At 44.6% G+C, this 24,514-nt stretch overlaps 1 protein-coding gene across 1 annotated transcript; it reads left to right on the plus strand.

Moving 5' to 3' along the window:
* The first annotated feature begins 19,990 nt into the window (after window positions 1–19,990).
* Window positions 19,991–21,370, plus strand: LOC124461765. Its single transcript, XM_047013225.1, has one exon. The coding sequence runs from the start codon at window positions 19,991–19,993 to the stop codon at window positions 21,368–21,370; it is 1,380 nt and encodes a 459-aa protein (XP_046869181.1).
* Window positions 21,371–24,514: the final 3,144 nt, after the last annotated feature.

Consider the following 24,514-nt stretch of genomic DNA (forward strand, 5'->3'; position numbering starts at 1 on the left):
AAGAGCCAATGACTAGATGTGAAATCAAATTAAATTTAGAAAAATCGAAACCCTTTAGTTGTTCTCCCAGACGCCTTTCATATACAGAAAAAGATCAATTGCAATATTATTAGATGATTACTTAAAAAAGGAATTATACAGCCGAGTGAGTCGGAGTACGCGTCACCAATCGTTTTAGTAAAAAAGAAAACAGGAGATTTTCGCTTGTGTATTGACTTTAGAAAACTAAATAAAGTTTAATTAAAGACCATTATCCATTACCACTGATAGATGACCTACTGACAAATTAGTAAATAAAACGGTGTTCACAAAATTAGATCTTAAAAATGGATACTTTCATGTGTATGTAAGCAAGGAATCTATTAAGTACACTTCGTTTGTCACTCAGTTAGGACAATACGAATTTTTAAGAATGCCCATGGGATTAAAAAATTCGCCAGCTGTGTTTCAACGCTTTATAAATAAGATATTTTGTGATATGATTAAAGACAACAAGTTAGTTGTGTATATGGACGATATCATGGTCGCCAGCAAGGATATAAATGAACACTTAAAAACCTTTAAGGAAGTTTTTATAAGATTAGCTAAGAATAAATTAGAGCTACGTTTGGACAAATGTGAATTTATGAAGTCCTGTGTCAAATATTTAGGTTATCAAATATCAAGTGAAGGTATAAAAACAGATGATAAAGGAATGGAAGCGATAAAAAATTTTCCAATACCTGAAAAGGCACAGGCTGTTCAAAGTTTTCTTGGTTATGCTCGTACTTTCGTAGATTTATTAAAGATTTTTCTATTTAGCGAAACCGTTATATGATCTTTTTTGTGTTTCAAGAAAAAGAATTAAATTGTTTTTTACTGCTCAAAAAAAAAACTTATGAATGCACCGGTGTTGGCAATTTACGATTACAAGATTGAGGTTGAATTGCATTGCGATGCCAGTGCTTTAGGATTCGGAGCAGTGTTACTTCAGAAAAAATCAGACAAATTGTTGCATCCTATATCCTATTTTTCAAAACGAACAACCGGAGCAGAAGAAAAGTATCACAGCTTTGAGTTAGAAACTCTTGCAATCATTTATGCCTTACGCAGATTTCGTATTACCTTCAAGTTAAACGCTTTAAGATTATGACAGATTGTAATTCTTTAACACTGACATTAAACAAAGTTGAACTTAACCCTAGAATTGCTAGATGGGCGTTAGAGCTTCAAAACTATGATTATGAATTGATTTATAGGCCCGGAAACAAAATGCAGCATGTAGATGCTTTGAGCAGATGTACCAATGTTATGGTAGTTGAAACAACAAGTTTTGAAGATAACCTAATAATTTGCCAATCAAAGGATCCTAAAATTCAAAACTTAAGGAAATTATTAGAGAAGTCTGAACACAAATTGTATGAGATGAGAAACGGAGTGATTTATAGAAAAGCAAATGATGGTAGACTTCTCTTTTATGTTCCAGAAAATATGGAAGAGCATGTGTTGTATAGGTATCACAATGAAATAGGACATATAGGGAGAGACAAAATGATTGATTTAATTAATAAAAGTTACTGGTTCGCAAACCTCAAAGACAAATGTACTAGTCATATTGAAAACTGTCTTAAATGCATTGCCTATTTTCCAAGATCTGGAAAAAAACAAGGTTTCTTGCATTGTGTACCATTTGAATTGATTCACATTGATCATTATGGGCCAGTGAGTGCTGGTAGAGCAAAAAAGCATATATTCGTGGTTGTAGATGGGTTTACGAAATTCGTACGATTATATACGACGAAAACAACCAGTACTAAAGAAGTTTTGTCAAGTCTTAAAGATTATTTTAGAACATATAGTAAACCAAAGTGTATTATTTCTGATAGAGGTAGTTGTTTTACTTCAAGTGAGTTCGAGCAGTTTATAGAAAACTATACCATTAAACATATTAAAATCGCGACCGGATCTCCCCAAGCAAACGAACAGGTAGAAAGAATTAACAGAAGTCTAGGCCCGATGATTGCAAAATTAGTTGAACCTGAGAAAGGATTGCATTGGGATTTAGTGGTAGAACAGGTGGAGTATGCAATGAACAATTCACAGCATCGAAGTGTAAAACAATTGTCAAGTATTATGTTGTTTGGAACGTCACAAAGGGGGCGCATAGTAGATGAATTAAAAGAGAAACTAGAATTGATAAATCAAGACACCAAGCAGAAGAGTTTAACAGAAATCAGGAATGAGGCAATTGAGGCTCAAAATAATGCTCAGTCCTACAACAAAACTTATTATGATAAAAGCAAACGAAAACCAAAAGAATTTAAGCAAGGAGACTATGTTATAGTAAAAAATTTTGATAGCACAGTTGGTACGTCAAGGAAACTAATTCCAAAGAATAAAGGACCTTACCGAATAGAAAAAATTTTAAAAAATGATAGATTTTTACTTAAAGATGTGGAAGGTTTTCAAGTATCTCGTAACCCATATCAGGGCGTGTGGAGCATTCAGAATATAAGACACTGGATCAAAAAATGAAGATCAAATTTAAGATGTGAAGAAAAATATAAAAATATTAAATGTATTACTATGTTACGTAATAATTAGAAAATATACATATGTATCAATATATAGAAATAAGTTAAGATTACGTGATCAGGAGATCCAAATGTCAGAATGGCCGAGTTGTAGTAGGCTACATATAAATCCCCTGGTCTACGTATGTACAATTTATAAGCCTGAACCCCCTGAAAGCTTCCACTTTTGAATGCGGGACATATTGCCAATCGCCTTAAGTTTGGCAAAAAATATTAGAATTGGCCTGTCCAAAAGTAGAGACACGTGCTATGGACTGATGAAAGTAAAGTTGTCATGTATGAGGGAAATGGCTCTAGAGTATACGTCTGGCGTCCATATAACTCCAAATCCACCCTGAAGACTGTTAAACATGGCGAATCCAGTGTCATGATATGGGCCTGTTTTTATTATTAAGGTATCGGTCTAATATAGTGCGTAAAGTGGTCTATGGATCAGCATGTTTATGTAATTACCTTGGAGACGATGATGCTACCAGGGCTGAGGATAATATGCCACTTATACGGGTCTTTCAACAGGACAACGACCCAAAGCACATCAGTAAGAAAGCCAGGCAGTGGTTCTCAGAGATTTCTCTAAATGTAATAGAGTGTTCGGCACGGTCACCAGGCCTAACCTCTATTAAAAATCTGTGGTCTGACATTATAAAAGCAGTTGCTGTTGAAAAACCAACAAAAATTAGACGTTTGGGAGGAGTCCTGGAAGAAAATACGAGTCAAACGCTGTCAAGACCTGGTTAACTCAATGCTAAGACGTTGTGTAGCGGATTTTGACACTAAGGGCAACGGAACGAAGTGTTGAGTTTTAATTTATTAATATTTTTAATAGCTAATCATAACATATTAATGAATTTTGTTTTTTTCTTTTTTTTTTTCATTTTAACTAAATATTTAAAAAGAAAATCCCTGAAAAACTTTGAATACGTTGGATATTATTAAAATTTTTTTTGTTTTCATTAGTAGTAAATATTGAAACATTCAAAAACGTATTCACATGTTCCTTGAGTCTTAAATTGAAGCCAAGAAACCTTTGAACGCATAACCTCAGCAAGTGGTGCTATTTTTAAGTTCGCAGCTGTATATAAAACTTTACTTACTTTAATAATAACGCTAATCCAATACATATATAAAAGAACCCTATTGTATAACCCATAACCTGTATTATGTAGCGATTAAGCTACATCGATATCAACGCTGTGATATCGATGACTTTCAAAAGAGACAACGCTGATACCTTCTTCCGTTCTGAAAAGCTGACAGCGACCAGACGTGCGTTTGAGAAAAACATTAATTACTAAGCCATCCATTGTAAATTAATATAAAAGCTGAGAAAACATAAACATTTATAACTCTTACAATATATAAACATTTTGGGGGTGGGGTAGCAAAAAAAATATGTTTTAATTGCTTATTTAAATATCTATCTACATATTTTGGAATACGATTTGCACTTGTGATTTGAGTTAAACCGATAAGTAAACTGATTTTTCCTCTAAAATGCACATTTTTCGAAAACTTCATCATCTTAATTTATAATAATATCTAAACCCAAACCTTTTGTTTCATTTTGCAGCCAAATCACTTCCATTGCATTGTGTGGTGGAATCTGTGCATTCCCTGCACGCCTCCCTGACCATTGACAGTCGCCAGCCCTGGAAGAGGCGACCCAATATTGAAACAGACAGTTATGTGATTATAGCCGCTGCCACGCCCTTGAGTGAAATAGTTCAGAAAGCCCTACAACGTTTGGGATACTCCCAAGAGGTGGCCAATACGGCAAGAGGTGGGTACCAACTGAAATGAGACATTATCGAGATTTATTCATAAGGTAAAATTTTCTTCTTAGGCTCTCTTATTATCAAACATTGGAAACCCATACCATTGGAACAGATCTCGGATAATCCGGCTATACAAGTTAGTGATATACTGGGTGTGCTTACCTCGGTGATCACTTTGCGTATTGTCATCCTTAGGGCTAAGACCTCGCCACTGGGTGAGATCGAGGTGCCTTTACAAAAACATAAATATAATATAGACGTAAAATAGAGTAATTAACTTCTGCCTTCACATTTTCTTTTTTGATATAAATCAACGTATGCATATTTTCTCTTGGAAAACCACTTTCAGTACATAATGGCGTGCGTATAGCTGGTATTACCTTAAGAGTACAAGTTAATAATAGTTAATAATAATAATTTGCATCTACAATAATTTCAACATACATAAAAAATGTTTCCAATTACAAATCATCAAAAGACCTATAACGCTATTAGACAAAAAAAATTATTGAAAAAGAAAAAAAAATAAAAACCCAAAACTAGTTTCGGGCGTGGGTTGAACCAAAGTTTCGTCGATTTTAGGCAGGACCTCTACCCCTTACACCGTCGAGCTGCTTCTTGTACACTCGGCGTTTTACTTATAAGTCACCAAAGCTATTACTTTAACTGGTTCGACTCCCGCTGCGAGGAATTAAAATTAAATTTCAAATTTTTATACCCTTGCAAAAAGGCTATATTAATTTTAATCAGAAGTGTGCAACGCATAGAAGGAAGCATTTCTGACCATATAAAGTATATATATTCTTGATCAGCACGACGAGACGAGTTCAAATAGCCATGTCAGTCCGTCCGTTCGTCCGTCTGGATCAACGCAAACTCCTCCTAGACCGTAAGAGCTACAGAGCTGAAATTTTGCATGTAGGCTTGTATATACTGCAAGCGTTGTATATCTCGGATTCAGCCGGATCGGATCACTATATCATATAGCTCCCATACAAATGACAAAGTCACGAACAGTGACTTTTCTTAATAACTTCGTTATTTTCTGAGCTATTGCCATAAAATATTGGTGAGTTAATTACACATATAAACGACCGTGCCAAATTTGATCGAGATCGGGTGACAATATCATATAGCTCCCATAGGAACGATCTTTCGAAAACAGTGACTTTTGTCAATAACTTCGTTACTTTTTACGCGATTGCTTTCAAATTAAACATTTGTTAGTTTAGTATATCTGTTAATGACTGTGCTGAATTTGATAAAGATCGGGTGACTATATCATGTAACTCCCATACGAACGATCGGTGGAAAACAGTGACATTGATCAATATCTTAGTTTTTTCCTATGCTAAAATTGTAGGCCGTTCTTTCGCAAACATTAACTTTTTAGCTTGAGCGGTTTTCCATTTTGATGGCTATTGGTAAGGAAAGAGTTACCATAAAAGTTGCAAGGGTATACAAACTTTGACGCGGTCGAAGTTAGCCCCGGCCCTCTGTTCAAAGGGGTTCAAATCCGCTGCGGGCTATCTAGGATTAGAAAAAAAAAATTATTTTTCTTTATAATTTTTTTTATTTTTTATCGTACTATTGTACACCGAGCGGCCCATATTCCCGCTGATCGCCTAATCTTCTAAAGGAAGCCGAGCCGGAGCAGTATAACTCCCAACGCCCACCAGGGGGAAATACCTGTTCGTCAGGCCGAGGGAAATGGACGGCGAGGAACTAATGGTGTTTGGGCGTAGTAGACTGCTGCTACATTCGCCTCCAATCCATGGTGAATTGCCACGAGCGGCTGCTACCCAGCAAGAGGACACTCCGAAGAGATCTCGGGACGCCATGAGCCCAGACGGAGAAGCAGTTAATGCCAACGACTGTGCCCCACTGTGCATACACCGGATGCAATTCTGATCGAGGCCAGCGGCAGTCTTAGCTACAGCCAAGTGCTCACGATGGTGACCAGCAGCACGGACGACAAACTGCTTCAAGTCCGCAAGCTCGTCTCCAGAGTTCGACGCACTGCAAACGACGCGCTGCTTCTGGAGCTTCGGAAAGACCCAACAACGGACATTAAGTCACTCGGAGAGAATATTACCAAGGTACTAGGCGACAAGGTAGGAGTAAGGGCTCTCCAACAGCAAAGGGCCATAGTGATCTATAACTCAGATGCAGCGGCGACGCGGGAGGAGTTACTTACTGCGATAGCCTCACAGGCTAAGGTCGACGAAAATGCGGTCTCAGTTAAGAGTCTACGGCCGGGCCTCCGCAACTGCCAGACGGCAATAGTAAGGGCTCCCGAGGCGGTAATTAAGAGGCTCACAGATCTGGGTTTTGTGACGATAGGCTGGGGAAAATGCCCCATTAAAGAACTCGAAGAACGGCCACTGAGGTGCTTTAAGTGTCTTACCGTCGGTCATATAGCCGCGAGATGCACAAGCTTGGAGGACAGGTCACGCTGCTGCTTTAAATGCGGAGAAGCAGGCCATATAGTAGCAATTGTCCTTCAAAGGATGCCAACTGCTTCCCATGTGCTGGACAAGGCCTGAGTCCAAGAAACCACCTAGCGGGTAGCCGCCTATGCACAGCGAGGGCGACTCGAGGACTCCAAAGCTGCCCCAATGACCTAGTCAGTACTGAAGATCCTGCAGCTGAACCTAAACCACTGCATCGCGGCCCAGGACCTACTGCACCAGACGATCAGAGAGCAGTCAATCGACATAGCTCTTCTAAGCGAGCCCTACTCTACAGGAGAGTCATCTAAGTGGGTGACTGACGCAGACAGGAGATCCGCAATATGGTCTTGTGGGACTTCAAACCAGCTGCTGGACACAAGGTCCTTTCATCACTTCAGCAGAGCCAAGGTGAACGATCTGGTAGTGTATAGCTGCTACTTGCCACCTAGTTTACCAATTGCTCGCTTCGGGGGGGTCTTGGAGGTCCGTGTTATCCGTGATCGTAAACCTTGAAGTCCTGTAACTTAATAGTTTGTTAGTGTAGCAGTCTCACTCTTGTTGTTACTCACGTTCCGCCGGCCGCCAGTCTGCATCGCAAGTGAAAAATCAAATCAATATTATTTTTCCCGTCCTCCGCGTCGGTCTCTTGGTGGTCGGAGGGTGCGGGGCGCCTTCTTTCCGCATCACCCAACTTTTTCCTCCGCATCTGTGTTAGTGGGGTGCCACTTGCACTTTTAATAAATTTTTCAACCACGCTGTAAGTAAACACACAATTGGTGCGATACGTCTATATTATATTTATGTTTTTGTAAAGTCATACAAAATGAATTCCATCAAAAATCTTCAAAAGACCTATAACGCTATTAGACAAAAATAATTATTCAAAAAGAAAAAAAAAAAAAAAAACAAAACTTACTAGTTTCGGGCGGGGTTGAACCAGAGTTTCGTCGATTTTAGGCAGGACCTTACTCCGTCGAGCTGCTTCTTGTACACTCGGCGTTTTACTTATAAGTCACCAAAGCTATAACTTTAAAGCCGATTTATTAGGAAAATATAGAATAGTGCGTCGAAATATTTCACACAGCTTCAAATGACGGGGTATTCTACAACATATCCAAAATTCATCCAAATCGGTGATTCGCATACCTGAAGTTCCCCTTGTAAGCCGGGCTTTTCGGTCACCTCCCACCAGACTAACAACATAGCAGCGCACCAGCCCAAGGCTTGGTGACGTAGGTGGTGGCCTACCAGGCAGCGGTGCTGCCTTTCATCGCCTGGTACCTGGTTCGAAGCCGCTGAGTGGAGCGAAGAAATTTAAAACCGATTTGGAGAATTTTTTTATTTTTTCTTTCGGACAAGGGCCTCCAAGTACCTGGTTCGACTCCGCTGCGAGGAATTAAAATTAAATTTCAAATTTTTATACCCTTGCAAAAAGGGTATATTAATTTTGGTCAGAAGTGTGCAACGCATAGAAGCATTTCTGACCATATAAAGTATATATATTCTTGATCAGCACGACGAGACGAGTTCAAATAGCCATGTCAGTCCGTCCGTTCGTCCGTCTGGATCAACGCAAACTCCTCCTAGACCGTAAGAGCTACAGAGCTGAAATTTTGCATGTAGGCTTGTATATACTGCAAGCGTTGTATATCTCGGATTCAGCCGGATCGGATCACTATATCATATAGCTCCCATACAAATGACAAAGTCACGAACAGTGACTTTTCTTAATAACTTCGTTATTTTCTGAGCTATTGTCATAAATATTAATATTGGTGAGTTAATTACACATATAAACGACTGTGCCAAATTTGATCGAGATCGGGTGACAATATCATATAGCTCCCATAGGAACGATCTTCGAAAACAGTGACTTTTGTCAATAACTTCGTTACTTTTGACGCGATTGCTTTCAAATTAAACATTTGTTAGTTTAATATATCTGTTAATGACTGTGCTGAATTTGATAAAGATCGGGTGACTATATCATGTAGCTCCCATACGAACGATCGGTGGAAAACAGTGACATTGATCAATATCTTAGTTTTTTCCTATGCTAAGATTGTAGGCCGTTCTTTCGCAAACATTAACTTTTTTAGCTTGAGCGGTTTCCATTTTGATGGCTATTGGTAAGGAAAGAGTTACCATAAAAGTTGCAAGGGTATACAAACTTTGACGCGGTCGAAGTTAGCCCCGGCCCTCTGGTTTTATTTGAAATTTATTCAATAAAGTGGCATTTCTGGCACGGTAGGGTTCAAATCCGCTGCGGGCTATCTAGGATTAGAAAAAAAAATTATTTTTCTTTTATAATTTTTTTTATTTTTTATCGTACTATTGTACACCGAGCGGCCCATATTCCCGCTGATCGCCTAATCTTCTAAAGGAAGCCGAGCCGGAGCAGTATAACTCCCAACGCCCACCAGGGGAAATACCTGTTCGTCAGGCCGAGGGAAATGGACGGCGAGGAACTAATGGTGTTTGGGCGTAGTAGACTGCTGCTACATTCGCCTCCAATCCATGGTGAATTGCCACGAGCGGCTGCTACCCAGCAAGAGGACACTCCGAAGAGATCTCGGGACGCCATGAGCCCAGACGGAGAAGCAGTTAATGCCAACGACTGTGCCCCACCGAAAAGGTCAAAATTGCAGCCTGTCTGCAAAGAACTCACGGAAATGGGCGTACTGTTGGAGGAGATCTCGGAGAGGATCAAGCCCGAGAAGGAAGGAGGCAAGCGGGGAATCACCAACGCCATTCGTGAAAAGGTGGAGAGGCTGAAAGAGCTGCAGGTGGAAGTCAGCTCCCGGCACAGCGGTCACCCGACCGAGTCAATTTCATTGGAGGCATGTTCCAATTGCTCGAAGGCGCCACCTGAGCATGTCAGTCGTGGGCAGCAGACCGACGAAATGTCCCACATGACCATGCTTTCCCGGCCCACACAGACTTCACCATTGTCAAAGCGAGAAGGCAAGACACCAGGCCCGTCTGAACCAGCTGGTAATCAACTCCGACACCCGAGTGCTCACGCATCTAGGCTACGTTCTAAAAAACGGCACCTGGTGGAACGCCAGCAGCAGCAGCAGGAGTACTCCTCAAGGCGATAAACCGCACATCACAACAGCGGATCATGGGACATCCGAGGACAACCAAGGCTGGAAAACAGTCGGCCCACCAAAGCCCCGACGTGGTGGCTCCTCGATGCAGGCCAAACCCAGAATCAGGCATAAACCGGATGCAATTCTGATCGAGGCCAGCGGCAGTCTTAGCTACAGCCAAGTTCTCACGATGGTGACCAGGAGCACGGACGACAAACTGCTTCAAGTCCGCGAGCTCGTCTCCAGAGTTCGACGCACTGCAAACGACGACGCACTGCAACGAGCTGCTTTTGGAGCTTCGGAAAGACCCAACAACGGACATTAAGTCACTCGGAGAGAATATTACCAAGGTACTAGGCGACAAGTAGGAGTAAGGCTCTCCTTAGATGCAGCGGCGTCGCGGGAGGAGTTACTTACTGCGATAGCCGTGAGGCTAAGGCTAAGGTCCACGAAAATGCGGTCTCAGTTAAGAGTCTACGGCCGGGCCTGCGTAACTACCAGACGGCAATAGTAAGGGCTCCCCAGCGGTAATTAGGAGGCTCACAGATCTGGGTTTTGTGACGATAGGCTGGGGAAAATGCCCCATTAATGAACTCGAAGAACGGCCACTGAGGTGCTTTAAGTGTCTTACCGTCGGTCATATAGCCGCGAGATGCACAAGCTTGGAGGACAGGTCACGCTGCTGCTTTAAATGCGGAGAAGCAGGCCATATAGTAGCAATTGTCCTTCAAAGGATGCCAACTGCTTCCCATGTGCTGGACAAGGCCTGAGTCCAAGAAACCACCTAGCGGGCAGCCGCCTATGCACAGCGAGGGGCGACTCGAGGACTCCAAAGCTGCCCCAATGACCTAGTCAGTACTGAAGATCCTGCAGCTGAACCTAAACCACTGCATCGCGGCCCAGGACCTACTGCACCAGACGATCAGAGAGCAGTCAATCGACATAGCTCTTCTAAGCGAGCCCTACTCTACAGGAGAGTATATCTAAGTGGGTGACTGACGCCGACAGGAGATCCGCAATATGGTCTTGTGGGACTTCAAACCAGCTGCTGGACACAAGGTCCTTTCAACACTTCAGCGGAGCCAAGGTGAACGATCTGGTAGTGTATAGCTGCTACTTCCCACCTAGTTTACCAATTGCTCGCTTCGGGGAGGTCTTGGAGGTCCGTGTTATCCGTGATCGTAAACCTTGAAGTCCTGTAACTTAATAGTTGTTAGTGTAGCAGTCTCACTCTTGTTGTTACTCACGTTCCGCCGGCCGCCAGTCTGCATCGCAAGTGAAAAATCAAATCAATATTCTTTTTCCCGGCCTCCGCGTCGGTCTCTTGGTGGTCGGAGGGTGCGGGGCGCCTTCTTTCCGCATCACCCAACTTTTTCCTCCGCATCTGTGTTAGTGGGGTGCCAGTTGCACTTTTTAATAAATTTTTCAACCACGCTGTAAGTAAACACACAATTGGTGCGATACGTCTATATTATATTTATGTTTTTGTAAAGGCATACAAAATGAATCCAATCAAAAATCATCACAAAAATAATTATTCAAAAAAAAAAAAAAAAAAAAAACCCAAAACTTACTAGTTTTGGGCGGCGTTTTACTTATAAGTCACCAAAGCTATAACTTTAAAGCCGATTTATTAGGAAAATATAGAATAGTGCGTCGAAATATTTCACACAGCTTCAAATGACGGGGTTTCTACAACATATCCAAAATTCATCCAAATCGGTAATTCGCATACCTGAAGTTCCCCTTGTAAGCCGGGGTTCTCGATCACCTCCCACCAGACTAACAACATAGCAGCGCACCAGCCCAAGCCTTGGTGACGTAGGCGTGGCCTACCTGGCAGCGGTGCTGCCTTTCATCGCCTGGTACCTGGTTCGAATCCGATGAGTGGAGCGAGGAAATTTAAAACCGATTTGGAGAATTTTTTTATTTTTCTTTCGGACAAGGACCTCCAAGTACCTGGTTCGACTCCGCTGCCAGGAATTAAAATTAAAATTCAAATTTTTCTATTTGAAATTTATTCAATAAAGTGGCATTTCGGGCACGGTAGGGTTCAAATCCGCTGCGGGCTATCTAGGATTAGAAAAAAAAATTATTTTTCTTTTATAATTTTTTTATTTTTATCCTACTATTGTACACCGAGCGGCCCATATTCCCGCTGATCGCCTGAATCTTCTAAAAGAAGCCGAGCCGGAGCAGTATAACTCCCAACGCCCACCAGGGGAAATACCTGTTCGTCAGGCCGAGGGAAATGGACGGCGAGGAACTAATGGTGTTTGGGCGTAGTACATTGCTGCTACATTCGCCTCCAATCCATGGTGAATTGCCACGAGCGGCTGCTACCCAGCAAGAGGACACTCCGAAGAGATCTCGGGACGCCATGAGCCCAGACGGAGAAGCAGTTAATGCCAACGACTGTGCCCCACCGAAAAGGTCAAAATTGCAGCCTGTCTGCAAAGAACTCACGGAAATGGGCGTACTGTTGGAGGAGATCTCGGAGAGGATCAAGCCCGAGAAGGAAGGAGGCAAGCGGGAAATCACCAACGCCATTCGTGAAAAGGTGGAGAGGCTGAAAGAGCTGCAGGTGGAAGTCAGCTCCCGGCACAGCGGTCACCCGACCGAGTCAATTTCATTGGAGGCATTGGAGGCAGACCGACGAAATGTCCCACATGACCATGCTTTCCCGGCCCAAGAAGACTTCACCATTGTCATAGCCAGAAGGCAAGACACCAGGCCGTCTGAACCAGCTGGTAATCAACTCCGAGCACCCGAGTGCTCACGCATCTAGGCTACGTTCTAAAAAACGGCACCTGGTGGAACCCCAGCAGCAGCAGCAGGAGTACTCCTCAAGGGGATAAACCACACATCACAACAGCGAATCATGGGACATCCGAGGACAACCAAGGCTGGAAAACAGTCGGCCCACCAAAGCCCCGACCTGGTGGCTCCTCGATGCAGGCCAAACCCAGAATCAGGCATAAACCGGATGCAATTCTGATCGAGGCCAGCGGCAGTCTTAGCTACAGCCAAGTTCTCACGATGGTGACCAGGAGCACGGACGACAAACTGCTTCAAGTCCGCGAGCTCGTCTCCAGAGTTCGACGCACTGCAAACGACGAGCTGCTTCTGGAGCTTCGGAAAGACCCAACAACGGACATTAAGTCACTCGGAGAGAATATTACCACGGTACTAGGCGACAAGGTAGGAGTAAAAGCTCTCCAACAGCAAAGGCCCATAGCGATCTATAACTTAGATGCAGCGGCGACGCGGGAGGAGTTACTTACTGCGATAGCCTCACAGGCTAAGGTCGACGAAAATGCGGTCTCAGTTAACAGTCTACGGCCGGGCCTGCGCAACTGCCAGACGGCAATAGTAAGGGCTCCCGAGGCGGTAATTAAGAGGCTCACAGATCTGGGTTTTGTGACGATAGGCTGGGGAAAATGCCCCATTAAAGAACTCGAAGAACGGCCACTGAGGTGCTTTAAGTGTCTTACCGTCGGTCATATAGCCGCGAGATGCACAAGCTTGGAGGACAGGTCACGCTGCTGCTTTAAATGCGGAGAAGCAGGCCATATAGTAGCAATTGTCCTTCAAAGGATGCCAACTGCTTCCCATGTGCTGGACAAGGCCTGAGTCCAAGAAACCACCTAGCGGGCAGCCGCCTATGCACAGCGAGGGGCGACTCGAGGACTCCAAAGCTGCCCCAATGACCTAGTCAGTACTGAAGATCCTGCAGCTGAACCTAAACCACTGCATCGCGGCCCAGGACCTACTGCACCAGACGATCAGAGAGCAGTCAATCGACATAGCTCTTCTAAGCGAGCCCTACTCTACAGGAGAGTCATCTAAGTGGGTGACTGACGCCGACAGGAGATCCGCAATATGGTCTTGTGGGACTTCAAACCAGCTGCTGGACACAAGGTCCTTTCATCACTTCAGTAGAGCCAAGGTGAACGATCTGGTAGTGTATAGCTGCTACTTGCCACCTAGTTTACCAATTGCTCGCTTCGGGGAGGTCTTGGATAACCTCGTACAGGAGTCGTCAACGCGGGTGATTTCAATGCTTGGGCAATTGAATGGGGCTGTCCAAGAACCGATGCACGGGGACGTACCATGTTGGAGGCCTTTGCATCGCTCAACCTTGTGACGCTGAATGCAGGAGGCAGGAATACCTTCAACAGAGCGGGAACTGGCTCCATAATAGAGCTGACATTCGCAAGCGAGACTATCGCCAGGTCGTCATCATGGGGCATCGGCGATTTCTACACGGCGAGCGATCACGAGGCCATACTGCTTACCTTGGCAGGCTGTCCTAGAGTGTCACAACGAGTTTACCCTCAGCGAATATCCTTCCGCTCTGACACTCTAATTGTATCAACTTTTCGAGCGAAGCTGGCGGGGCTGCAAGTTTGCTCGAATGCTGAAGACTCCGCAATCCACGTCATGTCCACTTTGAGAGCAGCCTGCGAATGTAGCATGACGCAGCGTACGTCGTACGGCAGACACCACAAGCCAGTGTGCTGGTGGAACGACAAAATAGATGAGGCCAGGTGGAACTGCCTTAGAGCGAGAAGGCTATATCAGCGGTCCAGAGGCACAGTTCGAGCCATTAAAAAGCCAGTACCAACTCCGAAGGAGACTTCTAAAGAAGGAAATCCGCTTAAGTAAGAGAGAAGCATTCCTAGCGCTATGTGACACGGCCGTGCAGGACCCTTGGGGCAAGGCGTATCAAACCATTGTCAAAAGACTGCGCTCGGACTTATTGGATACCCCCCGCGACCCACTGATCCTAGAGCGGATTGTAACGACTCTTTTCCCCAACTGCGACGACGCTTTGGGCGACCATCCACTTCGCCACAGCGTGGACAGAATAAAGGAGTGTACACGTGAGGGAGTAATCTCCATGGTCGCAGGATAAAACCGAACAAAGCCCCTGGACCAGATGCTATCCCAAACAGGGCTCTCGGTTTGGCGATCTCACTTGTCCCTGAAGTGTTTACGGAGATGTACAATCAGTGCCTGCGTGAACGCAAATTTCCGAGCATCTGGAAACGGCAAAATTTACTGCTTCCATTGCGTACCCTACAGTACGCCACTTCTGAAGGTACTAAAGAGCAGGAGGTTTCATCGGGAGTCCCGCAAGGTTCCGTCCTGGGCCCGCTTTTGTGGAACGTCATGTATGACGGTATCCTGAGGCTGCAGGATGCGGAGACGTGGTGCTCAGAAGCAGTCGCCAGTGTGGACCGATGGCTAAGATCTGCTGGTCTAAGCCTGGCGGCCCACAAGTCCACAAGTCGAGGCAGTCCTAATCAGTAGCTGGAAGCTAGTAGAACGGGCTGAGATAATGGTCGGTAACACACGGATTCTGTCGCAGAGGGCCATCAAGAACCTGGGAGTTATGTTGGACACCCTTCTCTGCTTTCGGGAACACCTGGAATACGTGAATCAAAGGGCCCTAGTATCTGTAAGGTCCCTTTCAAGGATAATGATGAACACGCGAGGCCCCAGGGAGGGACGCAGAAGACTGCTGACGAGTGTTACAAGGTCGATACCCCTTTATCTGGGCCGACGCAAAGGGCACAAGGAGCTACCGCCGCGACCTTGAGGCGACCTATAGACTCAGCGCAATCAGGGTGTGCAGCGCCTTTAGGACGGTGTCGGACGAGGCGGCGCTGGTCCTAGCAGGCATGGTTCCAATCGACGAGCTAGCCAGAGAGTCCAAGGCCATGTATTACGGCAAAAGGACGAATGCCCCCAGCGGCGCGTTGACGGAGATGGGCAACCGGATTTGGCAACATCAGCGGCTACAAAGTATAGGCCGGTGGCAGAGGCGCTGGGACCGATCGCCTAAAGGTAGATGGACGCATCGCCTGATCCTGAAGCTCGACTCCTGAAGCTCGACTCCCGGCTGAACAGAAAGCACGGCGAGGTGAATTTCTACCTGACTCAGCTTTTGAGTGGCCATGGCTGCTTTAGAAGCTACTTGAAGCGGTTTGGGCACGATTCTGGGGACGAATGTACATGGTGTGGTAGTGGGATAGTTGAAGACGCGCACCATGTCGCATTTCTCTGCCCGCGCTACGATGCAGCAAGACAGAGCTTGTGTGAGGAAGTCGGACAGAGAGTCACTGCGGACAATTTGGTCCTGCTCATGCTGGATGACCATAAAAACTGGGAGGCGGCCAGCAAGTTCGCAGCCATCATAATGAAGGAGCTCAGGAGACTAGAGAGAGAGAGAGAGGACCTGGCTAGGATCTGGCTAAGCAGCATGCGAAGAAATGCCTAATTGGCGGTACCGCATCTGCTGATCCTGGTCACTCGTCATCTGTCCTCCGACCATCTGCAGTCTATAGCTTGAAAAGCTTTATGTATATATGTACTTTCTTGTTTTTTGTAGTAATAAATAAATGAATTAAAAGCCAGAGGGCCGGGGCTAACTTCGACCGCGTCAAAGTTTGTATACCCTTGCAACTTTTATGGTAACTCTTTCCTTACCTATAGCCATCAAAATGGAAAAACGTTCAAGCTAAAAAGGCTAATGTTTGCGAAAGAACGGCCTACAATCTTAGCATAGGAAATAACGAAGATATTGATCAAAGTCACTGTTTTCCACCGATCGTTCCTATGGGAGCTATATGATATAGCTACCCGATCCTTATCAAATTTGGCATAGTCATTAACAGATATATTAAACTAACAAATGTTTAATTTGAAAGCAATCGCGTTAAAAGTAACGAAGTTTTTGACTAAAGTCACTGTTTTCGAAAGATCGTTCCTATGGGAGCTATATGATATAGTAACCCGATCTTGATCAAATTTGGCATAGTCGTTTATATGTGCAATTAACTCACCAATTTCATGACAATAGTTTAGAAAATAACGAAGTTATTAAGAAAAGTCACTGTTCGTGACTTTGCCATTTGTATGGGAGCTGTATGATATAGTGATCCGATCCGGCTGAATCCGAGATATACAACGCCTGCAGTATATACAAGCCTACATTCGAAATTTCGGCTCTGTAGCTCCAACGGTCTAGGAGGAGTTTGCGTTGATCAAGACGGACGGACAGACGGAAGGACGGACGGACGGACGGACGGACGGACGGACGGACATGGCTATATAAACTCGTCTCGTCGTGCTGATCAAGAATATATATACTTTATATGGTCGGAAATGCTTCCTTCTATGCGTTGCACACTTCTGACCAAAATTAATATACCCTTTTTCCAAGGGTATAAAAAAAAAACACACACACATGTGTTTCTTTCTTCACCTCACCCTTATTTCTCCCTCTCTCTATTTGCATCTTTGCATATGAAAATCATTTGGTAAATGTTTTGATAATGACTACAAAGCAAAAATTTGTTGCCTTGTTAAGCCTGCGAGTGAGTTTCGAGTTCGAGTTCATTTATTTGGTTCACTTAACTAATCCTTTTTTGCGATAGTTTTCAGTTTTTAATCAGCTTTACGCTTATCGTCAGTTTCTCTTCTCTGCCTTCCCCTCATCACTTGCCCTCCTTCCATGCCACTTTCCCTTTCTCTGTATTTATATCTCTTTGTCTGTTCATTTCACTTTATTGAAATCAGCTTGAAAGGCTATGAAACTATTCCAAAGGAAATGAGATTTAGGCTCAAGGATTTATTCTCAAATTCAACTGTGCTTGTAATTCAAAAGCTAGTAAAAATCATGTCAGTTTAATAAGAATTGTTGAAACTGTAAAAGGATATTAAGGACCTTATTCACAACTTTAGTTGGCTGCTAGTTTGACACTCATTTAGTCATGTGTTCTGTTTTAGTAAGCTAAATTTGGGGGAAGTATTTGATAATACTTACTTCTTTTTAATTATGGAAGTAGTTGGGATATAGGAAGAGTACTACAGTAGAATCCGGCTATAACGACGCTTAAGGGACCAACGTTATATTCGGAAGACGTACTAACCGGTGGCCCTTTCATAAAGGTTTGTATTGGGACGAAACTCATCGAACTTTAGTCGCTATAACCGGTCGGACGTTATAAGCGGAATCGTTATAACCGGATTCTACTGTATACATATATGTATGTCTATATCTGAAGTCTGATAGGCTTACAGCTAGTTAACTTTTGTCTTAGACACAGTATTTACCTAATACCAAAATCATTATTTTCACTTATATTCATTCAATGCTTTTCAAGTGGTCTCTCTGTTTGGACTCATTTTAACCACCCAACATAAGATAGAGTAAGTCTCTATCACTTGAATGGGATGCTTCTATCTCCTACAGATAATCTTAAAACATATTTCATTAAATTTAAATTTTAATGAAGATTGCAGCAAATGCAAAAGTTATTTTTGGCAAATTTAAGATTTAACCTACCTTCCATTGGTTTATTACGACTTAGCCCATCATGATCGTGTGGCGTTCCTTTCGTTATTGCACTCACATGACCCACATTGGACTATGTGTGTGTGTGATGGTGGTGAGGGGAACCCAGGCTAGTCAGCGGCTTTCCTAGTGCTTTTGCTTACGATTGATATCTTTGCATTTGGATCATAAATCACCCTAGTTCACTATCATCATCAAACAGAAATCACGGCCCGAAATACCCTTCAATTGATATTGTGACTAGAGTTTTATTGGCCCTGATTAATATTAGCAAAGCAGTCTCTTCCTCCCTCTCACTCCCTCTCGGCTCTTTCTCGCTCTCTAATCACATGATAAGCATTTTCCATAATTCTCAATTGTTACGGGTGTCTGTGTGTGGGTGAAGACCTAGTGTCCATCTTGGTAGAGGTAGCCATAGAACATTACAAATACGCGATAGGAAAATCAATTTAATAATACCCCCGAACCCCAAAGTCGGCATAAGACAACGCGTCAACCCATTTTATTTACAATTAGTGTCTGTCCCATACCACCCCATCCCACACCTCACCCTTCTTCCATACCACCCTTTCTGTTTCTGTGTGTGTGTGTATGAGTTTGTTTCGAGCAGCTTAAGTGATTTGGGGCGCCTCCTTAGCTGATAGCAAATACCAACCAACCGACCAGCCGACTCATAGAGACATTATCTATTCTATGTCCATGAGCAGAAGCTCACGTATTTGGGTGACGAGCAGAGTAAAGCTAGCAGGAGCAGGCGGTGGAGAGTGACAGAGAGAGAGTATTGGTGGACTAGTGTAGAATAGAGCAGAAAGCCATATCTTTTTTTGAGCATTTAATTCATCGGTAGCCGTAATATTGGGGCCCCGAGTGAATTGGAAATATCTATCTGTATCTGTATATACCACGAACACAAATTCTATTTCTGTAGTCTGTTTCACTATTTCTTAAATTCAATTTTAATCGCATAAGCTGCTATGTCGTTGCCTATCGGAGGGAGACTATCGACCTATCTATCTATCTCTCTATATAGAAGAAGCGCGGACAGTGCGGACAGCACGGAGTGGCAAAGTAGCAAAGCGTCAGTTAATATCAGTTGGTTTTGGATGGTGGGGAGGGGGAGGGCGGTTTCGAAAGGGGGTTTCTATTTGTTATATATGCAATATCTATCTAGCTGTTGCCATATGATATCTATCTATCGGTTACCTATCCATTTATGGCTAAGTAAATCCCAGCACTTGAGGGCTCTTACCCGACTCGACTTTATTGCTGGCGTGATTTTTATGACGACCGCTTAGTCTGTGTCACCATTGAACTGAAGGTCTTTTCAGTCCAACAGGGCTTATAACATTGTTGCAAAACAACCAAATGGAAGATAAAATAAACTAAAAGAATTTTCGAAAATCTCAACTGTTATTTATGGCCTTAGCTTAAGTTTTGTCTTGGCAGAAATCGTTTTAGAAGTTCAAGGAGTTAAATCTCTAGGGCTCTTGTTATAAACTGAGTTAACCATCTGTAACAATAGAAAAAGAAAGTCTCCAAAATATCATTAATAACTATATAATACATTCCCAACCTGTCACTCTTTTTGACCCTCTTGTAATGCTTTTCCATGTGTCTTTTCCTTTGTATCTTTGTAGGTAACGCTCTCACAGATTTGTCGCAGTTCGCATCAGAATACATATGCCATGCCCGGTGGGGATATATCGGATGATTTGCGTCGCGAATTCGATCAATGGTGGTCAAATCAACTCTCTCCCCAGGCCACGGCCATGACCCCCAAAATGTTTCCCTTCATGACAGCGCCGTCTGCTGTGACGGTGGGGCAGGACCCAATGAATTGGTCGATTTTCCTGTGGGAGTGGGCACTGCACCAATAACTGCGGCTGCCGCAGCAGCAGCTCATGCCGGTTCCATGGGCAGCCGAGAGAGTTTGTTGCTGGCCAATGAGGCAGTGGCCGCTGCCCATCATCCCAGTGCTGGACAAGGTGGGTCTGGGGGTGTGGCTGCTGGTCCCGGTCATCATTCTGGCATGCTTGTACATCCATCTATGCATCCGGCCATGCATCCTTCGATACATCATCATCGTCATCATGGAGGTTCACATGCTCCGCCTCAGTATGCCAATCAGAAGACTCGCATGCGAACCAGTTTCGATCCGGAAATGGAGTTGCCCAAATTGCAGAAGTGGTTCCAAGAGAATCCCCATTCTTCACGCCAGCAGATTCAGAATTATGTGGTGCAATTGAATGCCTTGGAGTCGCGTCGAGGTCGCAAGCCTTTGGATGTCAATAATGTGGTCTACTGGTTTAAGAATGCTCGCGCAGCCCAGAAACGGGCCGAGATGAGGGGCAATGTGACCACCACAATGAGTGCCATGGGACACGCGGCCATGAATGGTTATCTGAGTCAGCATCATGGAGCCCAATTGGGGCAGAACTCCAGCTCGAGTGCTGGTAGCCAGCCCAGCATGATCATGGGCAATCTGTCGGGCATGTCGCATGATTATCTCAAGAGTCCCATGAGCTTGAAATCAGAAGATATTGATACCATGTTCCAGCATTCCGATGATATGGATGAGGAGGTGCCTGTGAGTCGGTTAAATACTTTACAATTGCCGCTCTCCCTGACCACCCACGAGAGGAATCGGAATTTCCCGCTCATGGATGGCGATGAGAAGCACGATGACGATGAGGCCACAGCACCCATCGATGTGAATGGCAATGTGCATGAGGACGAACGCCAACAGCAACAGCAGCAGGAGAAATCCAATGATGAGCACAAGGATGACATTTCCAAGGAGCATACGGAAGGTGGACATAACGAGCAGGATCATGAGCAATTACCCGATGATTCGGCTCTCAATCACAACAATAATGAGAATGAGTTGACCACCCCGAAAAACCACCCCCGTATGCAACCGAATGCTCTTACCGGGGCCGGGCTCAATGGCTCGAGCATCTCGAATGAGGAGCGACGCAAAAGGAATCGCACTTTTATTGATCCGGTCACCGAAGCGCCCAAATTGGAGCAATGGTTTGCCATGAACACGCATCCGTCGCACAATTTGATACTCAAATACACCGAGGACTTGAACACCATGCCCTACAGTTAAGATATAACATATTTCGTATTCTTTCGTTTTTGTTTGGCATCTTTTTAGGCAAAAATTCCCCCGCCTGGAGAGCAAGAATGTGCAGTTCTGGTTCAAGAATCGCCGTGCTAAATGCAAACGTCCCAAGATGTCACTCTATGACAGCAGTCAGTGTGCCCAAATGGGCGGCTTGCGTTCCTTTGTGCCCAAATACGAGGGGTGGGACTAAAAACTGAGATTCAATCAGTTCGTCCCCCGGTTCTCCCAATACTAATCAAAAATAGAAGCATTTCTTATGTATATAGAAAGATACGAAGCAAACAAAATGAAAAAAAACTCCTTTTTATTAAAACTTTAAGTATTATTAGCAACCACAAATACACACACACACACAGTCCCAGTAAGTGGAATAATTAGCAAAAAAAAAACTAATAAAAAAAGGTATAATGAGAGAAAACTAGATAAACTACTTATACTTCTAGCCATATACTAATTTAGTATGTGTTAGATTTAGCATATTGTAACGTGTTTTGCCTTTGTGGAACAAAATAACGCCACCCGTGGCCGAGCGGTTGGTTTACGGTTGGGCGTTCGATCGTCAGGCCTAAGATAACTCAGCAGAATCGCAAAGAAAACAGGGATAGTTTCTTTCGTTTATTCAATCTCTTTATTTTCCTTGTCTTGGCGGCAGCGAAAACTTTCAAGCCCTCTTCTTCGGGACAGTTTGCGTTTGCCTACTACCCGAGTTACCACCCAGGCTGTCTACGCTACATTACCCCCTCCTTAGACTCAAGGCTCCTGCCCGAGTACCAAGTCGTTGCGAGGATCGGGCCGGTAAACAGCCAAACTGTTCACATGCACGGTTCTGGTAACTCTTTTTCCAGGGGGTCGAATTTCGTAGACAAGATCCGAAATCCGACGTACTATTGTAGCGGGCCCAATCCAATCGCATTGTAGCTTTGGGCAACGGCCTGCTAGGTGAATAGAGCCATACTTCGTCGCCGGGGCAGAATTCCTGAGGGTGCGATCGTAGGTCGTAGCGGATCTTGTTAGTCTGGGCAGCCGTTAGCAGTTGGTGGCGAGCGTTCGCATTTATAACCCGCAGTTGATTTTGCAGCTTAGCCAAGAATTCCGGGACTTCCGTTGGGACAGGAGCTGGTGTTCCAAATAGTAAATCGTTGGGCAGCCTAAGTTCTCTTCCAAACGTTAGCCTTGCGGGCGAATAACCGGATCTTTCATGAACCGCTGACCTGTAGGCCAATAACGCCATGGGCAGCAGCTCATCCCAATCATGCTGGCTAGTAGATACAAACTTTGCTAAGTAATCTAGCAACGTGCGATTGAAGCGTTCTACCATGCCGTCTGACTGTGGATGCAGCGGCGTGGTACGTGTCTTTTCAACAGTTACCGCTTCGAAGTTGCGTCCTTGATCAGGGTGTAAGACGAATGGAACGCCGAATCGACAGAAGACTTCTTGTACCAATGCTCGAGCGACGGTTTCGGCTGTCTGGTCCGGTATGGCTGCACATTCCGGCCACTTGGTAAAATAATCCATAACGACCGCGACGTAACAGCAGCGTGCGCACCAGAGGGTTATATCGGCACTTTGGCCGATCCAGTAAAATCGTTTCTTCGCTTTGGCTAAAGTCTTCTTAGCACTGAAGTGACCTCCGGATGGAGAGTCGTGCACGCCTCGAATGGCAGCATTTACCAGTGAGCTGGGCATAAGGGCTACCGGTATATTCTCCGAGTTTTTTATGGTAATCACTCCTATTTCATCAAAGGCTAATCGGTCGTAGAGATGCACAAAGCTCTAATTTCTGGGCTCTAGCCCCACAATGTTGTTTTAGGTGGTCGTTCGGACTTGTTCATCCAATCACGCACCTTACCGAGGGCCTGGTCCGCCTCTTGCTCCTTGCGCAGGTAACAGGAGTTGGGTAAACAACAAGGCCACTTCATTTTTCCGTTCGACTCTTTCGCATGTGGGACAGTTGCTACAAGGTCGGCGAGAGAGGCTGTCAGCGTTACCATGTTGTGTACCACTTCGATGCTGAATCTGCATGTCGTGCTGTTGCAGACGTTCTATCCAACGTGCCATCTGCCCTTCTGGTTCTTTGAAGTTGTACAGCCACTGTAAAGATGCATGGTCAGTCCGTACGAGAAACGGACGGCCATACAAATAATAATGAAAGAGTTTAGTGGCACGGACTACGGCGAGGAGCTCTCGACGTGTTACACAATAGTTACGTTCCGCTCCCGCCCCAGAATTCGAGGCATCCGTGTCTAGAATAAATTGACCGGTGTCATTAGGAAACGCCAAGACGGGGGCTGTCGTTAGACACTGCTTCAAGGTGTCAAAGGAGTGACTGCAGTGAGTGTCCCATTCGAAGCGTCGAAGTTTCTCAGTCAGCTGGTGGAGCGGTCGAGCGATAGTAGCGAAGTTGGGGATAAACTTGCGGTAGTATGAGCAAAGACCCAAAAACGATCGCACTTCCTTGGTACTTCGAGGTGTAGGCCAGCTCAGCACTTTATCAATCTTGTTAGGACACGCCTGTAATCCATCACGACTCACGATATGGCCTAAGTAACTAACTTGTTTCTTAAAGAAGCTGCACTTTTTCGGACTAGGTTTAAGACCAGCCTCTGCCAGTCGTTTAAACACGTCCGGCAGGTGTGTGAGGTGATCCTCGGTCGTGCGAGAGTAAACAATCACGTCATCGAGATAGACTAGCGCGAACTTCCACATCACCCCAGACAGAAGATTGTCCATCAAACGTTCGAACGTGGCGGGGGCGTTTCAAAGCCCAAATGGCATCACATTGAACTCGAAAAGTCCAGCATCGCAAGTGAAAGCTGTCTTTGGTCGGGAGGGTTCGTCCATCCGGACCTGCCAGTATCCGCTTTGTAAGTCCATCGTCGAAAACCACTGGGAGCCGTACAATGTTGATAGGATGTCGTCCATTTTGGGCAGCGGGTATGAGTCCTTGACTGTTATATCATTCAGGCGCCTATAGTCCACGCAAAATCGTGTCGCTCCATCTTTCTTCTTGACTAGCACCACCGGCGACGACCACTAACTAACGGACGGGCGAATTATGCCTCTGTTCTCCATGTCAGCAACCAGTTGCTGCATCTCAGCTTTGCGCGCAAGAGGTATTCTTCGGG

Source organism: Drosophila willistoni, unplaced genomic scaffold, assembly GCF_018902025.1.
Source record: "Drosophila willistoni isolate 14030-0811.24 unplaced genomic scaffold, UCI_dwil_1.1 Seg635, whole genome shotgun sequence".
NCBI lineage: Eukaryota > Metazoa > Arthropoda > Insecta > Diptera > Drosophilidae > Drosophila > Drosophila willistoni.

What these genes read in the sequence shown, in the direction of transcription:
- LOC124461765 (XM_047013225.1), top strand. Translation starts at nt 19,991, where the DNA reads ATGGTGGTCAAATCAACTCTCTCCCCAGGCCACGGCCATGACCCCCAA.